The sequence below is a fragment of the Lycorma delicatula genome, chromosome 7 (assembly GCF_047948215.1).
Source record: "Lycorma delicatula isolate Av1 chromosome 7, ASM4794821v1, whole genome shotgun sequence".
NCBI lineage: Eukaryota > Metazoa > Arthropoda > Insecta > Hemiptera > Fulgoridae > Lycorma > Lycorma delicatula.
Genome location: NC_134461.1, coordinates 119,313,245 through 119,339,784, shown reverse-complemented (window position 1 = coordinate 119,339,784; position 26,540 = coordinate 119,313,245). Strand labels below are relative to the sequence as shown.

Sequence of the window (26,540 nt, the reverse complement as noted above, 5' to 3'; positions counted from 1 at the left end):
ACATGTTTTGGAACCACTCCATTGTCAAAGCTTATTATACTGGATAATTTATTGTACTAGAGTACAATGTTTTGACAATATTGTGGTTCCAAAATGCATCAACAAGTGATAAAAAATAAACCTAAGAAAGATAGGCAGTACTAAATATAGAATATATATCATAGTTCACACCTAATAGATGTGAATATCTGGACTATATCTGCTTGGGCTCCTTCATAAAGTAAGAGTGAGTTTTCTGTAAAAAAGTACATAAACTTTTCATTATATTAAAAATATTTAGCCACATAATTTCAATGTACATAGGTAGTAGTGTCGCCAGCCTCCGTGGCATGAGTGGTAGCGTCTCAGTCTTTCATCCAGAGGTCCCGGGTTGGAATCCTAGTCAGGCATGGCATTTTCACACACGCTACAACTCATTCAACTCATCCTCTGAAGCAATATCTAACGGTGGTCCCAGAACTTAAACAAAAAAAAAAGTAAAAAGTTAGTAGTACATTGTTGAATGTTCATGATTCAAAAAGGATATTGAGAGACAAACAAACATAAAACCTACTTACAAATGCAATTTATTACTCTAAAACCATATTAAATAAATAATAACAAAATATATGTATATATAACACACAAAATAGCAATTCAAATAAAAAGACAATATTATTTTATTTAATGACAGTTAAATTATGAATACCAGAATACAGACCAATTTACTAAAAACTTTAAAATGACTGATACAAATTATCATTCCATTAACAACAAGTGAACAATAGAAAAGTCTAAAGTTCATACAATTCACTTTCTGCAAATATTATTAATTTTAGTGTTTACAATAGAACTACCCTACACATTATGAATGAATAGAAGATTGTCACTATCACTACTGTTTACCGATAATGTATCACCAAACAACTTCTTGTACTCAACCACTGTCCACACTGGAATAATTGTGAAGTGCTCCTCACTTGTTGCTACCACACGCTTACTGATATCGCTGTTATCACAAATGCACTAAACACGGCCTTGCAGAACTGCTGTCTCCCTGGCAGTATTTATATCCCCTAGCCTGCAGAACCAGAACCCAACTTGCCCCTTTAATTGTTGAAGTGTAATAATGTTCATTATCTGCACCCTTACATTTTTCTACAATTCTTATTCCAATCCGGCAATCCTTCTGGTTGATCAGGAGCTTTTGGAGGTGTCATGGTCTGTATTACAAAGAACAAATTGTTAAATGGACCTATTACTCTAAGAAAAGAATCCTTTTTAGTTACTTCCAAATTCTTCTTTTTATTATTATTTTCTCCTCTTTTTTCTTAACTGGAAGAAATCCATTACCCTAGTCTGTTATACTGGTCCTGTTATAATACTTTTAGTGACTTTTTTCTTTACCTTTTCCCCAAATGTTTTTCAGGGAGCAAAAAAAAAGTTAAACATTATTCTGATAAATTTTGGCAGAAAAAATCCTTTACATTAATATGAAATTTGATCTTGTAAAGAGTGTTTTTGAATCTTTTTTAATACAATCAAATATGAATAAATCTGAAAACAAAATACCATTGTGCCTCTCCATTTATGAATTTAATTTTATATAGATCTACATGGTTGTAAATTTTTTATTTTATGTAGCTTTTTAAACAACTTCAAACAAGGAGGAGGTTCTCAATTCAACCCGTTATGTTTTTTCTTTCTTTTTTTCTTATATTTAAGCTTTTTTTTTTATCACATGGACCTATTAACCCATTTCTTCCCAATGTTGCATAAACGCAACAGTACGAAATTATATCATTTTTTTCTGTAATATGTCACTTTTATTTTGATTTGTGTTATTAATTCTAAAGTATATGGAGATTTTATTGATGTGTTTTTTTAAATATTTTTATACATATTTCCTTTCTTATGTGAACTTGAATAATGATAAAACCAATGCATTCAGAATCTGCTCAAGAAAACAGTGATGATAACCAAATTGTTATCAACGATGGGGGTGATTATCAATCCTTCAGATATCACTAGTTCTTTTGGAGTCTATAGTTCTGTTATTATTGAACCAACTAAACGTAAAATGGAAAACAAAGTCAAGGAACCTAAACCTTGTCTATATTCGAGAAATTCTTTACCAACTACATCCAAAATTCCAGATGATAGTGAAATAATGAAACTTTTGGAAGAAATAAAAAACCAATACGGTGGTCTAACTGTTCTTGAAACATTCAGTTTAATTTTTGATCATATGTTCCTGGACAAGATTATTGAGTTTTCTATCTCAAGGAAAAAATTTTTTTAAATAATTTTTTTTCATTCGTCCAGACTTGGAAAAAAACATTTTGGAATTCTTTTTCTGACGGGCTTTCACTCACTTCCCCAATGTAAGATGTACTGGAGTAGCGCTCCCAAAAAAGGTATACCTCTTGTATGAGAGACAATGCTATGAAATAAATTTTATGAAATTAGAAAGTACATTCATTTATTCAGACAACACAAAACTAGATAAATCAGGTAAATTTTCAAAACTCCACCCACATTACATATAATGAATTGAATGTCAAATTCAGCCAGTTTGAGGTGTTTTCTCATAAAACTTCAATTGACGAGCAAATGGTCTCTTATTTTGGACGACATTCTGCGTAAAAGGAAAACTGGTGAAATTTTATATTTCATCAACAGGAAATAAAATTAGCCAAATAGAATTTAAATCGCAGTTAGTTTTGTCGTTACTTCGATCAGCGAAAATTGAAGAACCTGACATAAGTAACAGAAATTTACTGTTAGGACACTGCAGTAAAACAAGTTAACAGACATAGTACGAAAATACAAAATTGACCATATTATAGACAGAAATGAAACTGATGCAAGACAAAGCTGTAAAAGCTATGTGTCATAGTCAAACTGTTTATATTTGTAAGAAATGCCAAGTGTTTTTAAACGTGGACCGTTTTGAAAAATTTCACAAGGCAACTGAAAAGTAAAATGTAAAATTATAAATACTACAGAAAATAGTGTGAACTGAAATTATTAATATTCTTATTAATTATAATTATCAGTCGTATGTTAACTATTTACATCATTTCCCAACGTCGCGTTAACCAAACACCGCAACTCGCAGGAACTCACAACATTGCGTGAACGCAACAGGTCATAACAAAAAAAAACCTATAAATACGAGTTTCCCTTCATGTTTTACTTTTTAAACTGATACTAAAGATCTAGATAAAAAGGAAAAATCACGAAAAATTTATAAATTACTATTTTGACAAGAAAAGAACAATTCTTTGTTATTTTGAAAAATAATTTCCTCTAATGGTTTCAATGTTAAGTTTTCCTAAATGATTTATGTGGAACAATTATAAACAAAAAGGGACATTGCATTTCTAAATGATTTACAGATATTTTTTTAAGTTTTTTTACGTCAACAATGCTTACTAATATATTATTATGCATATATATTGTATATATACACGTGGGCCGCCTTTAATGTTTTTACAAAAACAATTAGAAAAAGCATTTTTGGCACAAATCGTTTTATTGTTTCTCAAAATATTCACCTTTAAGATTTATACACTTTTGCATGCATTTGAACCAATTTTGGAAACATTTTTTCCACTGAAGTTGGTACTTCAAAAACATGGTTTTGGAAAAATTCAACAGCTTCTTGAGGTGATGAAAAACCTGTCCACATAGTTTAATTCCTTGTATGAAGTAAAGGAAGTATTGTAATCGCGAAAAATTTCGATTTTCAGATTTCAACGGAAATATCCATTTTGATCATCCGTGAATCCATTTTGACTAGTTTCGGCGTGACGTCTGTACGTATGTATGTACCTCGCATTACTCAAAAACGATTGGCTGTAGAATGTTGAAATTTTGTATTTAGAACTGTTGTAACATCTAGTCGTACACCTCCCCTTTTGATTGCAATCAACTGGACCGAAAGTGATCAAAAAACCCCAAAATCCACAAAACTCTGAATTTTGGACTTTTTCTTAACTGCAGTAATAAGCTTCCTGAAAGCTGGTGGATATCATAGGTGGTATTTATTTCCATTGGTTCCAGAGTTATAGCCAAATAAAATTTTATTAATGAAATATTTGTATTATACAGGCGGACGGCACATCCTTCGAATCAGATTTCATATATATTTTTTTTAACCTTTCTTCTATAATTTAAATATATTGATTTATTAATAATTATTAACCTCTTGATTGTAAAAAAATTTTAACAGTAAATAATAATATAACAAAAAATATATATATATGAAAAAAAATTCAGAAGTTATTAGTGAAAGATAAAATTTTATGTACTTTTCAATTTAATTCAAAATTTTTTACAATCAACGTTAATAATTATTAATAAATCAATACATTCAAAATTTATAAAAAAAGTTTTAAAATATATAAGTTTATGAAGTCGAATTCGAACCGATGTGTGTGTATGGTTACGGATCCAACATGTTCTCACCTATATATCTAATTGATCGACGTAAAACTAAATTAATATAAAATGCTAAGGAAATTTTTAGGGCCATTTTTCTTGAGTATAATTAAATATTGCGTTAGTGTTTTGCGATAGACACGAAAACAGTGTACTATTCACACGCAACATGGTTCAAATCGGCGTCCCGAAGCCCGTGCCTTCCCCATGTTAGCTACAGTAATATGGATCTTAGGTGCCTTATACTGATTTAACTTTTTATAAAAAAGAAAGGTCATTATAGTTATTTTATTTCAGAATTAGAAATAATTTGCTTACGAAAAACATTTTTTTTTAAGCATTAAGCATGATCTTAGTATATTACAATAATTTTATTTCCAAAGCATATCTTAGTATACTTTTTACACATTCTCAAAAACGATTAGTCGTAGAATACTGTAATCTTAATAAAAACAGAGTATTAGATAGATATAAGACTTACATTTATTATAAGACTAATAAAGGGACTTTTACTCTATCCTAATATTTCAGGTAAGATTGTTGAATTAATAATTGTATAAATATTTGATATCAATAAAAACTACTATTTTAGCAATTGTGTTTCTCCACTTTATCAAAGAATTGAAGGATCGTATCTCACTTTCAAATGAAATAAGTTTAAATAAAGTGCAGTAAAGCATGTGTAGATAAAACTTAACAGGCGTACAAGGAAGTCAAGTTGTGTCCACATCAGTTTTTTGTTTGACGTTCGGTTACCAAAAGAAGTCGTTAGGCGATAGATCAGGTGAATACGGGCAATGAAACTTTAATTCATTGTTTTTCTCCGTCAAATAATCAATTATTTCATGTGCTTTGTGAGAGATGACATGTTATGATTGAGAATGATGAGACATTTTCGGTTGTTTTTCCTGGGTTCATTGATGACTTCTGGCAAACAAATTGTTGTATACCATTTTTCGATCATCTAAAGCAATGGTTGTTACATGTCTAATATAACCGAGGAAACAAGCGATCATTTTCTTGGAAGTTAGTACAGGCAATTTGTCATCAAAATAGGCTGTTTTTGAAAATCCTTACCTACCGATTGATCTTTTGTCCATGCGTTAGGGGTGATGATGGAAGCTTAACTCCAGATTTTAACATCCCCCTCCCGTAGATTTTTGAAAAACTCAAAAACTTTTTAAATGCGTTTTTCTCTAAATCTACGCATTTAAGAGAAATGTTTTTCAAACAAAAAATGTGTTTGAAGCTATGCCGTATAATTTGAAATTGAAATACTAGGTGGCGTTGAAGTTGAAGTTGATTCAGAGAAAAACCCATTTCAAAAACTTTTTGAGTTTTTCAAAAATCTATAGGAGGGGGATGTTAAAAATCTGGAGTTAAGCTTCCCTCATCACCCCTAACATATGGAAAAACATCAATCGGTAGGTAAGGATTTTCAAATAAAAATATAAATTGACTGTACTTTTTTTAAATGCTTCGCGAACGAACCACTTTTGTTCCTATTTGTTTCACCTTGGAATACCGTTGCTTAGTTCCGGCTCGTACGATTATATCCAATTTTCGTCTCATGTTACTATGTTGTATACGAATTTTGCGCTTCCTCGGTCGAATTTTTTGAGCATTTCCTTATACTGATTGACACGAAACGGTTTTTGAGCTTCGGTCAAATTATGCGAAATCCATCTGGAACAGATCTTTTTCTCAACTAAATGTTCATGCAAAATCTAATATATTGTAATCTTAATATTCCTAAGGATGCCTCTATCTCACGGTAAGTCACATACCGAGCCTTTTCAATCATGTTGCGCACAGCATCGATGTTTTTTGAAACAATAATCGATTTTGGTCGACCTTCACCAAATTCACCGCTGACGAAAGCACGACCACGACGAATTCTACAAACCAATTGTAAACAGACCTTTCTGATGGTGATTCATTACCAAAAGTTGAACGAAGCGATTCGATGCATGGTTTTTGAGTTAGGACATTTCTAAAATCGTAATAAATCATCCAACGAAAACCTTCACGTGAAATTTCAATTATTAACAAAACTTTTTTTTAACGCTCACTGTAAACAAATACTCGGCCGATTTCTAAGCTGCCACTGTTGTAACAATAAAAAAATCAGATCTTACTACAATAGTAATATCACTAGCGCCACCAAGTGTTCGTTTGTAAAAACTTAAAAGGCGTTATACCTCAAGTATAATGACACCTGCTATGCTGTCATTTTTTTTTTAATTGCATTTTCTTATTTTTATCAATACTCAGGTCTTGGCTTTAGTGTTTTTTAAAAATTATTTTTTTATGCAACCAGTATTTTTCTAGTCCGATCCATGTTTTAAATAACAACAAAAACTATAAGTGTAAATAATAAAACAGACTTCAGACGAAAAATAGAATAAATAAAGTAAAATTGGAATTCTCCCACCAAAAATTGTGTGATAAAATTTCAACAAAATATGTGCAGGATTAAGATGCTATGTGAAAAAACCAGTTTAGAAACAATATCCTTTTTTTTTATTTTGTGCTCATTAACAATAAATTCTCATTTTTTTCTAAAGGTACCAGAAAAATAGTTTTTATTAAAAGTTCTTGTACACTTATTAACTGTTACTAACAATCAAGAAAGTCTTCATAAAGGACCCAGGACCTTTATAAAGATAAAAACACACTGGACCTGGGTGATTGGTACGGTACCACTTCATATGAAATTTATAAACAGTTCTAGCAATGAGATATAACATCAGAAGAGGCAAGGTTCACAAGATATTGATATCCTGACTCCATATGGAAAGACACCCTCCATGTGACAGTTTCAGTTGCCACGCCACCTCCTTTGTACTTAGCCCTTATGGGCTTTACCAGAGGTCATCTTCAATACCTCGGCATTGACATCTTTTAATCTAGCCACAGCCAGGATGCCACTGATGCGAATGCCACAGGTCACATTCTGATCGGTATACTACTATCATGAACTCATAAACAAAACACATCTTGACAAGTCATAAATAAGACTGAGTGGACTAGACAGTAATGAAGGAACTGAACTACCTATTTGACACAGCCAAAAGTGGGTTCAACACACAACATAAAACATGAAACAAGAATACTAAAACACAATAGAAGTAACAATAACAGAAAAAATAAATAATAGCAGAACCCTAAGCCCCCTCAGTAATCCTTTCCTTTGCAAGATATTGACATCCTGACCCTGTAGGGGAAGACACCCTCCACCGCCCCCTCCATTCTGAGCTTTACCAGAGGTCATCTTCGAAACCTCAACCAGGATGCCACGAGTGACACTCCCATCAGTGTACTACTATTTAGTGAACTCAAAACAAAACACATCTCACAGAGTCTTAAGCAAGACTGAAAATACCTAACTAAACAAAGAAATTGAACAATATAAAATCCAAAAGAAGGTAAAAGTAAGTTCAACACGCAACATGAAACATAAAAATATTACACGGAACAATAACACAGTAGCATTGAAACAAAATAAAACAAAGAACAACAAAAACATAATTTATAAAACATAAGTAAAATAAGAATAAAAGAGTAATCCAAGAAGCACTCTAGATCCCCTCAGCAACCCTTTCCTTTGCTAAGTAAACTATAAAACGCTCCCCTATTGCCCATTCGATATTGCTCCTATTTCAGATATTGCTCCTCCAGTTTACATGGAGATCAAACACCGACCTGATAAGATCAAGCCGATAGATATTCTGTACGCATTAACTCATACTTCAAGCACTTATAAAGAACATGGTAGGTGTCGTTTGTTCAATTGTCCACACTAAAGACACATCCCAGAATCTACCATGCTGAATTTCTGCAGTCTATCCCTAAAAGAACCATGGCCGGAAAGAAATTGCATCACATATTTATTAGGGTGCACCCAAGAGGCATCTCGCAAACCAATATTTGGAGAGAGATCATGTATATAATGCCCACCATCTGCCTCATCCCATCTGGTCAGCCACAAGGCATTGCCATGATGCTTAATTTCTCAAACTTTATCCGAAGTCAACACACCAGACTTCTTAGCAACATACCATTGCTGCTTCTCAGACGCAATCAAGTCTATCGGTTTCATGCCACGGGAGCCACAAGACTGCCTCCCGTCACAAATAGTATGTAAGATATTGGTATCCTATGATGCACCATTGGATACATGAACCAGACAATGGGAACTTCTAACAAACAAAACTATTATCCATTAAAAAAAATACTCCTGCCAATGTGTTAAGCTAAACAGTTATTAAAAACACCTCTTTTTATAGTACAATTTTTTACACATTACTCGAGGAATAGAATTAATTTAAAGAAAAGAAACACACACACCTTACATTCAGTCATGAAAACTGCAAAATATTATAACTCTCAAAATTACGTAGTCTTAAATGACTAACTTTCCAGTTACTGAAACTTTTTCTTCTAAAGATATTAGAGTTAATTATTAACTCCTTCCTCACTGCAGTATCCAGTAACAAACTGATCACAACATTTGTCTTTCAACAGTTATAAAACCTTATAAATGTAATTGAGTAATATATTTTGTTTTTGTCAACTTTAATATATTTCTAAATTTAATATTGTTCAAAAGAGACAATAACTTATTTTTTTACAAACCATGGTTAACATTCAAATGTGATTTAATATCTTAGTCTATTGGTTTAATGAGGTATAAAATTTAATTTTGTTGTGTGTTATGCCTGTATGTGTTCCATGAATCTATGGGTAAATGTGCGTGCGTATAGTCTGTCTTATTATTAAGTAACTTATTATTTAGTGCCATCACTAACAGTTAATTTATATTCATCTGGGCTGATGAGTTTGGATGGAATTTCAGTGGCATTTATGTGTACTTTAAGTTTTAAGTGCAAGTTTTTTTCAGACAATCACCAGAGAGAGTGATAACTGATTAATAAAAATTGAGCTCTTTTTTTAATCTTTATTAAAACTATGCTATACTATTTATTAATTTAATTTGTAACATATTATCTCAACTACTATAATTGCTTAAAGTAAATGTAAACCTTACCAATATAAGCAAATAGTTGAAATTTCATCTTTTGATAAGAACACAGATGTACGTTTAGGTCCTCATTTCAAGGATGTAGAACACACAGTGTCTCAGGGAAGTATTTTCAATCCCTTGCTCTTTTTATTGTTTATTAATAATCTACCTCAAAATTTTCATCCACTCATTGTAAACTTTTTTTGCATGTGATACAACTGTACCTACATCTGAAGGTAATTATTTAAAAGAAATTGAAACCCTTTTTGTAAAAAACAACATTTTTCATTGATGACAACTTTTTTGATAATAAAAAATTGACAATTTTCACAAATACAACTTTTCACACTATAGCCCTTTTCACAGACGACACAACTGCATCTATATCTGGAGAAAATTATTTAAAAGGAATTGAAATTTATACGATAGCAGCTCAAAAAATTATTTACTTGACAGATTGTAACCATCGTAACACTTCTCACTTTAAACATGGATAAAACCATTACATTGTGCTTCTCTGGCAGACATAACAGTATAGATAACATGCCTAGAATTCCCAATAATGATATTAATAGTGTTTCTGTTGCCCACAATGTGAAATTTTGGGGGATTTTATTGGAAAACAAGTTCTTGTGATCAAATTGAATTCATCATGATCATATTGATTTTGTTCGTAAAAAATGTACTGTTGTCCTTTGAAGCACCTTAATAAAGCACTATGGTTGTAATCATGGTTTAATGTTTATTATACCTTATACCATATATCCTTATATAAAGTACAATGTCATCTCTTGGGGCTCTATCATAACGATATAAAAATGGGCTGTCAGATCACCTGGGATCCTAAGTATCAATAATGTGAACCTGTATTTAGAAAATTAAAGTTAATTTATCTTTGTGTTTATATTTATGAATATGTTATCTTTTGCTAAAAAGAATTGTCACTTGTTCTTAATAAAACAACAATATCCGCACTTACCAAAATATTTTTCAACAGTGGATTCTGAATTATGAATTATTTTATAGTAACTTATTTAATGCATTTACCTTAACATTACTTTATTTGTTTGTATTTAAATAATTAATATGGACTTTAAATACATCCATTTTTTTATCCTACAATTTGTTTTTAAATTTATAATTTATCTTATATTGACATATTCTGTATAATATTTTTATGTTCCAATCAAAGTATTATAATATATTTTCATGTAAATTTTATTTTATAAAGTTGGAAAGATATGTCTACTACCCAACGTTTGTTTTTCTTCAAAATAACTTACTTCCTATGTCACTCATGTGACTAACATGAATAATTTGATAATGACTGTAAAAGTAGGTGTAGTCATTATAGGGTTATAATGCATAAGTACTTGTAGTAAATACATATATATATATAGTTCCATACACGCTATGCGGAACAGGTGAACATGTATTCATGTAGTTTTTTGTAGTGACAAGTACAAGGGGCAATGATGACATTCAATCTTTATGAAATTTTTGAACAAGAATGTGAGACAGTCCTTTTATCCTTGTTCCCTTCCCCACATAAGGAAAATATTTGTTCTAAGAGTACAAAAAGCATAATGTAGAAATGCATTTTACAGAAAGCTTGTCTTAATGTATCTTAACCCTTTAACATGTTAGTTATGCAGGTATCTTGACCCCCTATCAGGGTGGGTTTTTTAAAATAAAAGTACAGAAATGAGCATGTAAGTTGACTTTACTTTTCTTTTTCTTAAGATATGTATATAATATTTAAAACTTAAATATTAAAAACTTTATAATATTGATTAATAAATGCTTTAGCATGAAAAAGAAGGTATACAGTTAGGTTAAAGGGTTTTGTTGGTATGATAGATCTCAAAACATGGATCTATGCACAAACAAACTTCACAGTTGTAAAAGTCATCAAACTTAAACCCAAAGTTATTACTATTAGTACTTTTAATGCATCCCCAGAAAATAAATCAGTCATTCTATTAAAAATGTTATCCTAAGTCTACTGCATCACTAGAACCATTACTTATTACCAAACTTAGAACGTATGCATTATACTACCAAATTCATCCTCATCATCAGTCTTGTAACAATATCGAAATGTTGAGGATCGGATAAATCAGTCTGATGCTAAATCATCTAATAACCTTACTACTTCATAATCACATAAGCACTATTTTCTGCCATGTTTGAACTGTTTACTTTCTACAAAATATATCCCTAAAACAAGGACTGACAACAAAAAATCAAGTGCATACAAATTCAAAAAAAAATACGGTAAAGAAAGGAACTAGTAGTATAAACACAATGTTTTTATAACCACAATTGGAAAAAGAAAACTTTACAAGCACAACGTTACTAAAAAAAAAATAAATTACATAATGGAAAGAAAACATACAAAATACGATGTTTTTATAACAAGAATTGCGAAAATGTAAGTGTAAATTACATAACATCATTGAACAACGCGGCGGAAATCGGAATGACGACAGCGTGGTGGAAGGAACAGACTACAATAAAGGAATGTTCAAAACAGCTGTTAATCTTGGCAATTGTTACAGAAATTAGGCCTATGAGTAACATTTTATAGCATAATGATGCTATTCCCTTATATTTCTAAATAAATTGAGTCTTAAGTAATTTTACACAGCAGCGGCTGATAGCACAATACACGAAGCGTACTATTACGGCAAAACGCCGTGGGACTGAATTTTCACTGCCGTAATAGTACGGCAAAACGCGTCTAAAGGTTAATTATTCAGACTAAACAATTTTCAGAAATATTACTATTTTGGGAAAATATATAAAAACAGCCTGACTTATCTAGTGTTCCTTTGGATACCAGATCTTATTTATTACTATGCGAGGAACCTATTTTCAGTACTTTTTCTTAAAATGACAGCCTCTTTTTTCAGTTTTTCCTCCAAAAAAGTGGATATTCGCAGAGAAGTTATAAATACAATCTTAACCAAACTCTCTAACCTTGATTAGTGAATGTAGGTTAAGTTAGGTTAGATTAAATTTATAATTTCTCTGCCAATACCTCTGATTTGGAAGGAAAATTTGAATAAAGTAGCTGTCTGATTCCGAAAAGGAACCCAATTCTCAATGAAAATTACCATAATTATTTCCTGTAACTGAAACAGTTTGTTGTCATACTTTCTTCTATTCTTCTCATAAAATCGTTTAATAAAATACATACGTTTAAATCGCAAAACACTTCACGCAACTGTTTATAATTTTTAATGTTTCGTTTTATTACCTTCTGTGTAAATTGAGCAAATAATAAAAATGCATTTGTTCAATACGGAGCAGCTCTGTAAATATTTCAAGTGAAAAATAACCAAGAGTGAAATGATTTCAATTAACAGTTTTATGTGCCGTTCATGAAATATCCCGTACTATCAGGAAAATAGTACAAATAAAGATAATGAGCACAATTTGAAATAAACGAAGACAAAAAAGCAAAAGGAGCTCTTGTATTTCTATAATATTATAACGGTTTTATGAGAAACCAAAACAACATAAAAAAAATAATAATCTTATGTGGGCATCACATGACTTCTCTGTACGGCTATTAAATTACATAAACACATTTTTTTTAAATGAAAGTACATAAATCTGTATTTCATTAATAAATAACTTATGATATTTTTTCATACTTTTTTTTATTGTTATTGAATATTATTATTTATTGAAATTTTTTTTTACAATCGGAGGTTATTAATTATTAATAAATCAATATATTTAAATTAAAAAAAAGGAAATGAAGTCTGATTCGAACCGATGTGCCTTCCATTGTAAGAAACAAATATTTTATTAATTAAAATTTCATTTGGCTATAATTCTGAAACCAATGAAAATAAGTACCATTTATGATATAAAATTAAAAATCTGCCAATGAGGGTCTATTACTGCAGTAAAGAAAAAGTCAAAAATTCAAATTTTTTTGGATTTTGGGTTTTTTTGGACACTTTCGGTCCAGTCGATTGTAATCAAAAGGGGAGGTGCCCGACTAGATGTTACACCAGTCCTAAATACAAAATGTCAACATTCTACGGCTAATTGTTTTTGAGTTATGCGAGATAAATACGTATGTACAGACGTCATGCTGAAACTAGTCAAAATAAATTTAGGGATGGTCAAAATGGATATTTCCATTGAAATCTGAAAACCATAATTTTTCACGATTGTAATACTTCCTTGTACGAGTACAAGGAAATAATAATGTGCATCGTAAAACAGTGCAGATGTAACTTTAATTATACACACAAAACATAGGTAGCACTCGCTGAGAGTAATATGACAATCATTCACTTCAAAAATATAGTACAATAACATATTCTATTGAACGCCTCAGGAACACAGTTTTTAATAATTAACACAGGTTTAAATAAATGTATTACCAGATTTTTCCAAAATATCTCTTACAGAACATGATTCTGTCAAATACTGTTACACAAAAAATGACATAAAATACAATTCGCTTTCTGTTTAAGCTTTGTAGGGTCATCAAATGATAGAGTTGTTTGAATAATAACATACGGTTAAAAGAAATACTCAGCCTAACAGTTCTTGACTTTTAAGTAAACATTGGTACATTCATAATTAAAGAAGTAAATTTTGATTTACTTATATAAATAGCAATATACTTATATAAATAGAACGGCATAGATGAAGTCCTACGCAAGAACTATCGCATGAAAATAAACAAGAACAAAACAAAAGTAATGAAATGTAGTAGAAATAACAAAGATGGACCACTGAATGTGAAAATAGGAGGAGAAAAGATTATGGAGGTAGAAGAATTTTGTTATTTGGGAAGTAGAATTACTAAAGATGGACGAAGCAGGAGCGATATAAAATGCCGAATAGCACAAGCTAAACGAGCCTTCAGTAAGAAATATAAGTTGTTTACATCAAAAATTAATTTAAATATCAGGAAAAGATTTTTGAAAGTGTATGTTTGGAGCGTCGCTTTATATGGAAGTGAAACTTGGACAATCTGAGTATCTGAGAAGAAAAGGTTAGAAGCTTTTGAAATGTGGTGCTATAGGAGAATGTTAAAAATCAGATGGGTGGATAAAGTGACAAATGAAGAGGTATTGCGGCAAATAGATGAAGAAAGAAGCATTTGGAAAAATATAGTTAAAAGAAGAGACAGACTTATAGGCCACATACTAAGGCATCCTGGAATAGTCGCTTTAATTTTGGAAGGACAGGTAGAAGGGAAAAATTGTGTAGGCAGGCCACGTTTGGAATATGTAAAACAAATTGTTAGGGATGTAGGATGTAGAGGGTATACTGAAATGAAACGACTAGCACTAGATAGGGAATCTTGGAGAGCTGCATCAAACCAGTCAAATGACTGAAGACAAAAAAAAAATATAAATAGCATATATTGCTACTTAAATTTGTCAAAGATAAAAAGAATCATAACCAAACTAGAGCTTCGTCTGCCAATAAAAAAATGACCACCAACAGAATTATTAATTTTTTTCCTAAAAAAAAAAAACAGTGAAACTTACAGAAATACAGTTCATTCAAGAAAAGAACTAGTTTTCTACTACATAAGGATAAAGGTAATAAACAATTTTATCTATAAGGCAGCTAGTACATGTATCTAACAAATTTCAAAACATTAACTCTTCACTTTGTATAAATTTATTCCTAAGCTACATTAATTACTAGTCTTATTTTATTATTTCACTAGAAAAATTCTGCAACTACATCTTAAAAAAATTGTTACAAATACTTACTAATAAACGTATTCCCTCTATTTGCCAATTCCCTTATTTCTTACTCTTAAATTGCAGAAAAATGACATTTATGATATCAGTGACAATGCTAACATTTATATTCTCTACACCATAATGAAAAAAAATTTACAAATTTTGAACTGTTTCAAGATCTATTCTAAGAATAGACTTTTAATTCATGATAATAACATCAACTTTATATTCATTTATCACTTCGATGGATAGAAGAAACAGAAAAAAGCATCACTTATGTAATTGATGTATAACATATAATTAGGAACATGTTTGTTGTAAAATATATCTGTAACGGTAATATCTAAAAATTATGCATTAGAAAGAGCTCAGCTACATTATTTAATTCACCTGAAAAGCAGGCGCCAAATTTACCCAGTAATGTAAAGAATCTCTTATAATAAAATTTGGATGGATGCCAACCAATCAGAAGTAAAAAGTATAATTAAAAAAACACTAGATAAAATTCTGCAACTATATCTTGAAAGATTTGGTACAAATATATAAAATGAATGAACCTAATACTGTACTTCATACATTAAAAAATGTAAAACTGTTTTTTTAATCGTGGTATAATCTGCAGATGTCTTTTTTATGTTCAACTTATGTATATTATTGTGTTAATCATTATATAAAACAGTTGAATTATTATTATCATTAATTAAAATATGTAAGAAAAATATGTTTTACACACAGATTATAAAAAATTAATTTCAAGATGCATTGAAGAAGCTGGGCAGCAAAAGAGAAGAAAAACACTGTACAGTTTACAATATAAGCAAAATATTTGTAAATTTATTCAAATGAAAATTAATAAATCTTAGCATAATAAAAATATTATTATATAACTTCCATTTTTTGAGCTCCTTAAAAAATGAATTAAAATAAATTGTTTGCAGTAGCTTAATGACTGTGGTGTGCAAAATATTTGTTGAGATGTATAAAAGTATAATTTACAGTAACAGAACTGTGCACAGAAATGAAGACAGCAGCCTAACTACAATAAATAATTTTTACTGTTTAATTAATTCAGTTTAATAACCTTCAGTAATTCACAAACAACTTTTGGCAGATAACGTTTTTTAGGACCACCTACAAAACAGATATTTCACTGAATAAAATACTTGTGACCAGATAAGGTTTACACTTTTATATAATAATAAAGTAGAGGATTACATTAAAGCTTCTATCAAAGAGTTTGTTAAGAAATATTTTTAAATTTTGGTTTGAATAATCTTACAGTACCTATTACAATTTTTGATTAAAGATTTACTGCAGTGTAATAAATACCTTAAATGTAAAACGAGGTTTGACAAACATTAAGGATAAATTTAGATAAATCGATTAACACAAATCACAAATACACATTAAAAATCGATAATAATTGAATATATAGAACCTTCACGGACAGATATAATATGTAATCTAACCTGAAAACTTGCTTACAAAATAAACTAAACAAATAACGTCCAAATAAATTTGAAATTCTGACTGTAAGATGATGGCGCAGTTGATATCAATATGGCACAAAGAGATCGAAGCAATATAATTACCACAAATAAGTAAGCAAAAACCACACATTAATAATGTGTATTACTTAGATGAAAAATGTTAATAAATCGTATTAAATATTTTCAAAACCGTAATATACCAAGCTACAGCCGCTGATACATGTGTTGTTTAAATCGGTGTGTTTAGTCTCAGTAAAGACACCGAAGGAGAAATAGAAGAAGCACTGAAACATTGACAGAAGAGTACAGTCTACATATCGGCAAAATGGCGCTGAAAGCACTGGTTGGACAAAGTAAGTAAAAATCATATTATTTTTAATAACTGAAGTAACATTTTAATTTTTCACCACCTAGAGGATTTAAGAGCCTTTCACATATATTTTTTTTAATAATTTAAACGTCTGGGAAGATTTTCTGGTTTTAATCCAGATGTGTAATGACCGTTCTGCACATTAAATCATTAATTTAAATAGATGTATTAGTCATTGTGTAATCCGACGGCTTACTATTACAGTATTTATGAATAACATAACCTCGTACTTTGATCATTTCCAATCGATACAAAAATACTTTTCCCATAAATAGTTTTGATAAGATATCACTGCGATGTAGATTTGAAATGAATGATATAGTTGCCAAATGAGTTAGTTGACAGATATTATTTCAGTCTAAAGAAACATAATTCATGTTACCAATTTTTTTAAACAGACTTTCTTATGATCTTCCACAAAGAAAGTTTCTTTTTTTGTTAATGAACAAATTCGTTGTTAAATAATTCGTTTGTATAAAAGTGTAATAACCCCCCTTTTCTTGGTTTGCTTTATTTATAATTGTAATGAAATTTTTAATTCAGTGATGTTCCTGTTTCATCCTGAAATAAAGAAGAATAATTCTTTAAAACTGGTTTTTATTTAGATTAAGAATGAATAAATTTATGGCTTGATTAGTTTTATATAACCATTTTAGGGTAAAAGCATACGGTAACATAAATTTTAAAGTACAGCTACACTATGGCTTAGGAGTATTTAGATAAACGTTTGATTTTTAATAAATACGTTATTTATAAATATATATATATCCAGAATCATATTTCTCATACCCGCCCATCAGTTTTTTTGGGGTGTGATACCTTTTATTAGCGATCAGCTTTAATTTGATGCTGTTTAAGACAGGTTTGACTGGTTTCCCTATGTTTTCTGTGTATTGGTTGTTGAAGTTAAGTTGATCCTTTGTGGCAATGCTGGACCATGTCAGGAAAATACCGTATTGCAAAACTGCTTTATAAAAAGTCTTGTAAAGACAAAGAAATATTTAATTTTGTTTCTCATACTTGTTAGGTTCAGTTCTAAATGCTGCAGAATGAAAATACAGTACAGAAAATATTAATAGAATACCAACTAAGTACAGTTAATTTTGTTTATCCCAAATGATTGTGAATGATGTAACCTAGGAATATTATGAAGTATTGGATATTTAAATACTGATACATTCTTATGGAAGGATACATTCATTAATCAGTGAAATCATAATCTTTTTCGTGGAATTTAATTTTGTCCCACCCAGTGGCCACTCGTGTATAGGCACTGTGGAACTGCAGCACCCCCTATTACCACTTTATATTATCGATAACATTTAATATAATGAGACCGTTTTTTCTTTAATTCTTTCTTTATACTTGTGCAATATATAATCCTTAAAATTAATATCAGTAGCCATCCCCCAGTTTAAGAAAAATATACAAAAATCTTTGTATGAAAATGTGCGCCTTAAAGTTCCAGCGGCGTGGTGTTTGGCTGATGTGCACATGCGCACATAGGAAGCACACGAGGCTACAAGGAAAAGAGAGAACTGTTGCTCCTGGCATGTTGGTGGAAGATAGTTTTTTTAACTCCGTGTGTGTTGTTTTTAAAAACCATATTATTGAATCTAATAAAGTGTAGAATTTAAAGTGTAGAATTAAGCTTATTATCCTACCCGCCAGGTTGGTCTAGTGGTGAACACATCTGCAGATCAGCTGATTTTGAAGTTGAGAATTCCAATGTTCAAATCATAATAAAGGCAGTTACATGTATACGGATTTGAATACTAGATTGTGGATACCGGTGTTCTTTGGTGTGGTGGTTAAGTTTAAATTAACCACACATCTCAGAAATGGTCAACCTGAGGCTACCACTCATGCATATCATCCTCATTCATCCTCTGAAGTAATACTGGACGGTGATTCCCAGAAGCTAAACAGGAAAAAAGATTATCCTGCTTCCAGCAATTCTATTTGATTTTTTTTTCGGTTCCTTTATTTTACAGAAAACTTTAACCATGGCCTTGAAAAGGCCCAGAAAAAATTTTCCGCAGCAGCACATCCACTAATTTTAGCTACTAGCCACCATAGTTTCATAAATATATATATATCCGACCATAGTTTTTCATAAATATAATGTTCTTGAAATTTTTTTTCAGTTTGAGCATATATGGTTGATTTAAATTAATGACTTTTTCTCAGTTATGAATATCACAGATTATTGTGGTTTGTCATAAACAGTAATAATCTAGACTTGTGGTTCTTCAATAACAGCATATGTAACTTGTATAAAATGTATGTGTGTTTGTGTCTACACTACTCATTACTGGATGCTATTTTAAGATAACCGTGAATTTTAGTTATTATTTTTATATTCAATTAATTTACTGCCAAATATCTTATCGTGGTATGATGTTAAACATTTATAATATATCACATTGTAGTAAAGACCATATTTTAACATTGCTGTTCAGTATAGATTATTATTCCATGAATTTTACATTATATTAATGTAATACGTCAATGTGGATTGAATAATTGTTTGTTTTTTTTGTCTGGTGTTCAGAATAAAGAAATATAAATGAAACCGTTTAAAATTTGATGTTTTATTAAATATAATTTTAGTCCATCCCCATATCTAAACATATTTTATGATACATTAAACACTATGGCAAAACAATAAATAATAATTTATTAAAAATTTACAATTCATTTTCAAATTATGTGGAAATTGTTCTTTAATTGGATTTTTTGAACTAATTATACTTTATCAATGGAGTTAGAAATTGTTGTTAATAGTATCTTCTTTATTAATGTATTTAGTACTCCTTTTTAATATGTAGTTAAACAAAATTTTGGTCTGTGTTATGTTTAATATTTATTTAGGCCTTAATATGAAATTAAAATATATTCCACGTAATGGTATAAAAATATTAATCCTTATTATTAATAATTTTATTGTATGTATGTTTATGCTATCATTAATGACACTATTTGATATTTATACTTGATTTTTTTTTTTATGTCTTGTATTACAAAATTTCTTGCCACTATTTCGTTGTTAATCTGTTAATGAAAACCAAATTAGATTATTCTTCATAATGGTAATATTAACTATTAAAAATGACAGCTTAAACTTTTGATGTAATTAGTAAGTAAATGGTGAAAAAAACTTAGTAAAATGTTTCAAGTGACTTTACAAACCCTCCGAGTTAGTCTAATGGTGAACTCATCATCGCAAATCAGCTGAGTTTTAAGGTTCAAATTGTAGTGAAGACAGTTACTTTTATACAGATTTGAATACTAGATCATGGATACCAGTGTTCTTTGTTGGTTGGGTTTCAATTAACCACACATCTCAGGAACGGTCAGCCTCTTTTTCCTGTTTAGCCTCCAGTAACTACCGTTTAGATAATTCTTCAGAGGATGATATGTATGAGTGTAAATGAAGTGTAGTCTTGTACATTCTCAGTTCGACCATTCCTGAGATGTGTTGTTAATTGAAACCCAACCACCAAAGAACACCGGTATCCACGATCTACTATTCAAATCCGTGTAAAAATAACTGGCTTTACTAGGACTTGAACGCTGTAACTCTCCACTTTCCAAATCAGCTGATTTGGGAAGACGCGTTAACCACTAGACCAACCTGATGGGTCAGGAACGGTCAGCCTGAGACTGTACAAGACTACACTTCATTTACATTCATTCATATCAAACTCATTCATCCTCTGAAACAATACCTTGCGGTGATTCCAGAGGCTATATATAAAAAAGAAAACATAAAAATGGCTGTACAGTAGAGGTTTCTTCTTTTTCATGATAAATCATTATATTTTTAAACCAAACATAATAAAATTATATAACAGTGGACATACCTTCCTCCTTTATTTTGCAACAGTAACCTCAGATTTTTTGACATGGTTACAATAAAACATTATGTTAGTTGGTTATAAATTCAGTATTGTTATTCTTAACCAACCCAACTTCATCTCCATTTTGCTTTACTTACTGACTGGGATGATATATTTTCATACAAGTTATTTAAAATATATCTGTCAGTCTCTATTGAAAAGAGTATTTTTATAAAATTTAATGGGTTAAGTTTTCTGAAAGCCATAACACCACAAAACCTGCATTAACACAGTTTGTATGGTTAGTTCATATGACTTCCATTATTAATTCCCTAAAACTAATGTATGTATATTTGTTTAAATATTAAAATTCACAAGTAGTAAATGACAGATATTTTTAATTCTCAAATTACAATTATTTAAGAATATGTCTGCTGTTTGTTAATGCAATTTATAATAACTGTAAGGTAGAAATGGAAGGGTGTTCGCTTATTTTAACTATAATCATTTTAATAATACTATTGTACATATTAGTTAAAACGGTTCAAAGCAAATCTTTTATTACATGTTATATTTCATTTTTGAAATTTTTCTGAATCATTATAGATATCTTTGTTAAAATTCTTAGAAGACATTCAGAATATAATAAAGATTTTTTATTGATGCAGTTTTTCTTGTAAAATATTTATCAATATACTTTCCTCATAATTTTGTAAGGTCTGACAAAAAAAAAAGAAAGCAAAAGGAAGGAAATAACTACTCATTGGTCAGATAAGTAAGTGCCTTTATGCACTTACTACCTGTTAAAAGTAAATTGGAGGTACCGGAAAACAAAAAATGTGATTGACACCACATGTCTTCCTTGTACACCTATTAAATTGCATATACACATTTTTTTTCTTTTTAATGAAAAACTAAATAAAATTTGAGTATTAATAACTTATGATATTTAATTTTTTTTATTATTGTTATTAAATTATTATTTATTGTAAAGCGTTTTTACAATCAGAGATTAGTAAATTAATATATTTAAATTTTTAAAAATAGAAGATGAAGTCACATTCAAACCGATGTGCTTTCCCCTTCTAAAATCCAAATATTTCATTAATTAAAGTTTTATTTGGCTATAACTCTGGAATCAATGAAAATAAGTACCACTGATGTATTATTGAAAAGCTATTAATGAGAGCTTATTACTGAAGTCAAGAAAAAGTCCAAAATACAGGTTTTTTGGACACTTTTGGTCCAGCTGATTGCAACCAAAAGGGGAAGTGCACAACTAGATGTTACAACAGTCCTAAATGCAAAATTTCAACACGGCTATTAGTTTTTGAGTTATGCGAGATAGTATGTATGTACAGACGTCATGCTAAAACTAGTCAAAATGGACATTTTATTGAAATCTGAAAACCGAAATTTTTCAGGATCACAATGGTTCCTTTACTTCATATAAGGAAGTAAAAACTGATTGATTCACTGCTAGAAAATTATTTTGATCTATTGTGAGTTAGAATTCATTGTTTACTTTCCACAGGTATGCTATGAAGCACATTGGGAACTATTAGGCACCTAAAATATAATTGCTGTGTATTATTCTTTTAAGAATTTTATTATAAAAGATTTTTAAATATTTCCTCCAAATTAAAATGTAATAATAGTATAAAATTAATTTTTATTTTCTTCCTTTATAGTACTGAGGAATCTTTGAAGTTAGGTTGAAACTGCCTTCCAGTGAAGACAATTTCTACATTTTAAATTATTCATCACATGTTTATACAGAGCAATTCTTGAAACTTGTTAGAAAATTATAAAATCAAATCTCATCTTTCTTACGAACTGCTTCATTTACAAATTGGATCAAATCATTGTTAATAACATATGACTGCTTGTGGCTCGCAAGCTACATTTTGTTTAACCATTAGTTTTCTTACCATTTTTTGTTTGATTGCAATTTCACCAAATAGCCAATGAATCTGCTGATTTCATAATTCTTAATTTAAAAAAGATATAGCAGAACACATTTCATTGTTGACAGGTCCTTCAATTGCCTTAAACATTCCAAATCTACCAAATAAACTAAAAACTAAACAGCTTTTTTAGTAATGCCATCCTAACAAGCTAATATATTACAGAATTAGGCTCGTGTTGATGACTAAAGTGCTTTGTGACCCCATTTGGAATATGCATTGTAAAAAAATAAAATTTCTATATACATGTTATGCATTTATACTTTCCTTAAGTCACATTAACATTACATAACAAATGTTAAATAAACTTTTTTAGCAATGTTATATAAACATTTATTAGAAAATAAAAACCTCACCAAAAAAAATGTTCTGTAAATTGTTATAAAGTGGTGTTGTATACAGAAAAAATGTTATCCATCTGTTATCAGTAAAAAACAAAAAAAAAACTAATAGCATTTGCTGTACAACAGTGTAAGAACACGCTGATGGTTATCTAGTAATTTAACATTCTTGAGGTGGTCATGCTATAACTTAGGTTTGAAACAGATGTATGTAGGTGTATGTCAGCATTGTTCTGCTTCCAGAAGCAAAATATGTAATTCATTTAAAAATAAATTATTTCTGCTGCATAATAATATCGTTGAAAAAAAAGTATTCTTTATTCTTCAGCAAAAGTGTGTGTGTGTGTATTTTATAACTGAAAATATAACATTTATTTAAGCTTGCTGATTAGCTATCACAAAATTTTAAAAAAATTACATTTAAATTTTGTAAATAAGTCTGTTTTGTAAATTCTGTTTCTGATTTGTTTTTGCATAAATGGAAAATATATTGAGCATGATAGAATAGAATAGTCATAAAATTCATTGAACTTTTCAAAGAGAAACTTGTTTTCTGGGATCCCACTTGTTTTACTTACAAGGGCAGGAATCTGAAACATGATTCATGTAATGAAATATCTCTGGAAATGGCGACATTAAGAATTGAATTGGAAGAAGTTGAAAACTGATCAGCCAGCTTTAGTACAATGATATTAGTTATGTGTGTACTTTTATGTTTTCTTAAATTGTTATTTTCTACTTTTATATTGTAATTATAGGCGGTGCAACAAATTTTGATGCTAGCTGCCATGGCAGCAACAGCTGCAATTTAAATTATTGTGCTATTCTTGTAGTAGCATAACTGACATTTTGAACATTATTAAATTTAATTTGATTTATTTATATAAGTTATATCAAATTTAATTGGTTCACTGAAAAATCTTTAATTAATATCCGACCATTTTCTGCATAAAATATGTTACTACGCATTTTTCAAAATGGTAAATTTGACAAGAATTACAGAAGCACTTATATGAAGCTGGGAATTGTACGCTTACGTATAAAATGGTATAATAAGCAAATCAAAATGGGATCGCAACACCACCCCACATGCAGCTGCAGTTCTTTCTTCATTTTTTAATGGAATCAGGTGTATGTCTTCTTTTATTGTCTTCGGAAATACCTTCCTGTTTCAAAAGTACAAATACACTACTTCTTATTTCCCAGGCCTACCATTTTTGTTTATTATCGTAGACTTTAAGTTCACTCATAATTATAAAACATTAAAAATACACAACTGATTATAAAATATGATTACTTTTCTCATAAAAAACACAAATAAAAAGAAACAGAATTTGCACAATGTTCTTACAGGATCAACAAGTTAAATGGATTATACTTGAGCATTCAATAATGTGACTTACAGGTAATTATTTATTTTTACATTGGCCTGGCTGTGTTTGAAAACCGTGAGCACATAGCAAACTACATTGTTTCTTGATATGATTCAAAGATAGGCAACACATTTCCTGAGTTATAATACTTGGCTTGTGTTTATTTTTACAGTAAATTAAGTAAAATCACGATATATTATGTTTATATATGTCAGACAATTATAATGTTAATATATTAGTTAATTTAGCATTTGTTTGTTGACCTATTTATAGTAGTTGTTGAGAATAGGCCTACATTTATAAACATTTAAAAATATGCCATAACATTTCTTTTTATGGCAAAATATTTAATCAAAAAGTATAAATATCAGAATTAGAAAACATTTAAGAATAATCTATAATAACATCCAGTAATAAAATAATGAGTTCTATTTACAAGAAAGCAATGCTTCTGTATGTGAAGACTAAACTGAATGTTTTCAGTTTGGATAACAAGCAGCATATTAGCCATCATATCAAAGCTTCATTGCTGCAGTTAAATTTTGAATAACATGTATTGTACACTTCTCCAGATATAAACATCTAACCACTTTCAGGAACAAGTTTTTTTTTATTTGTATAAACATTAATAAAAAAAAATCTGCATAGAAATACAGGAATACTTACTTTTATGTAATCATTCAGTAGATCAATCAGAACTTCACACAGTTGTGGAATAAACTGAAATATGGTAGATTTAGATTTTTGAACAAATAACTAAGCCTCTGATATGAATCTCCAGTTATAAAATCTGTAAACTTTTTTCTCAATTTAGCAATTTTTTTCTCTTATAGGAAAAACTTTCCTGAAACAAATGTTCTTTTTTAATAATTTTTGCATTATATTAAACATCACGGTTGGTCATTCTTAATGAATTTATACTTCAGTCATACACTACAGTTAATATATTCCAGTCGTGTACAATTACTACTTAAAGGATCACATTACCCACCCTAAATTTTATTTAATGTAAAAAAAATCACTTTCGCTGTATCATTTTCTTTCTAGCAAGATAGTGGCACCCATTATTTCCTCGTCCTTCATTGTTTGATAAAAATAATACTAGCCACCACATTGAGTACAGCTTCTTCACCGTTAGCATTTTAAATGTAGTTATAAAGTTTAATTAGTGGCTAGATTTATTATTCATTTTGTTTTCAGCATGTTGTATGGTTGTTATAAATATACTTTCTGATAAAGCAAAAATATTTTTGATACCAAATAACAATGTTAACATTTGTTGTACAACATTTCTACATGTTACTTAATGCAGATACAGCTTTACAGTCATAGAAGTTGTTTCCATTGTCATTGATTGCAACTGAAACATGGATTTGAGGTTAGGAAATTTAGTAACAATAAAATTATAATTATTTGTCAAGCTCGATATCAAATATATTTAAGAAATACTGTTAAATCTATTTCACAATTCCTTACAGATGAATATACTTTTTTTATTAATGTAACCAAAAAATAACGCACATATAAAGTAAAACCAAATCATTACAAAAATATTGACTGAATAGAATTTTTTTTTTTTTTTTAAAGCTACACACAACAGATGTGTAGCTTTAACATTTAATTTAACTTTATTTTGCATGTGGTATTTTTACCAACTTACAGCAGAAATATGTGGTAGCTTTTTTCACTGCAAAATAAAGAGTTCAAATTTAATTACAGTTTGATCATGTGTGCTGTTTGTTCATAACTTAAACAATACAAATGCTTAGTAGGCCAAGAATAAAGGTATTTTAATTAACTTCTTGCAATTTGTAAGATAATATAATAAAAGAGAGATTGATTGAGACAATAATCAGTGTTCATGACTTATTAAAATAATGTCTGAACAATACAAGATTTTAACTTGGCTTGAATTTCCTTTTCTACACTAATTTATTTTGTTTACATATACATTGATGATATATTTAATTTCCC

General features: G+C 29.6%; 2 protein-coding genes across 3 annotated transcripts in view; one reads left to right on the top strand and one right to left on the bottom strand.

Annotated features, from left to right (window-relative positions):
* The window catches only part of LOC142327885 (uncharacterized), a 128,234-nt gene extending 111,550 nt beyond the window's left edge, over positions 1–16,684 (bottom strand). For both annotated transcript variants that reach the window (XM_075371243.1, XM_075371244.1), the window contains exons 1-2: positions 16,513–16,684; positions 300–459 (exon numbers count right to left, since the gene is read on the bottom strand). The gene's annotated coding sequence lies outside the window, so the exon portion shown is untranslated. The remainder of the gene's footprint in view (positions 1–299; positions 460–16,512) is intronic.
* A 94-nt stretch (positions 16,685–16,778) lies between these two features.
* Rop (Syntaxin-binding protein Rop) overlaps positions 16,779–26,540 on the top strand; it is an 80,547-nt gene continuing 70,785 nt past the window's right edge. The window contains exon 1 of the mRNA XM_075371240.1: positions 16,779–17,026. Coding sequence (XP_075227355.1) covers positions 16,999–17,026 — 28 coding nt within the window. The 5' untranslated portion in view covers positions 16,779–16,998. The remainder of the gene's footprint in view (positions 17,027–26,540) is intronic.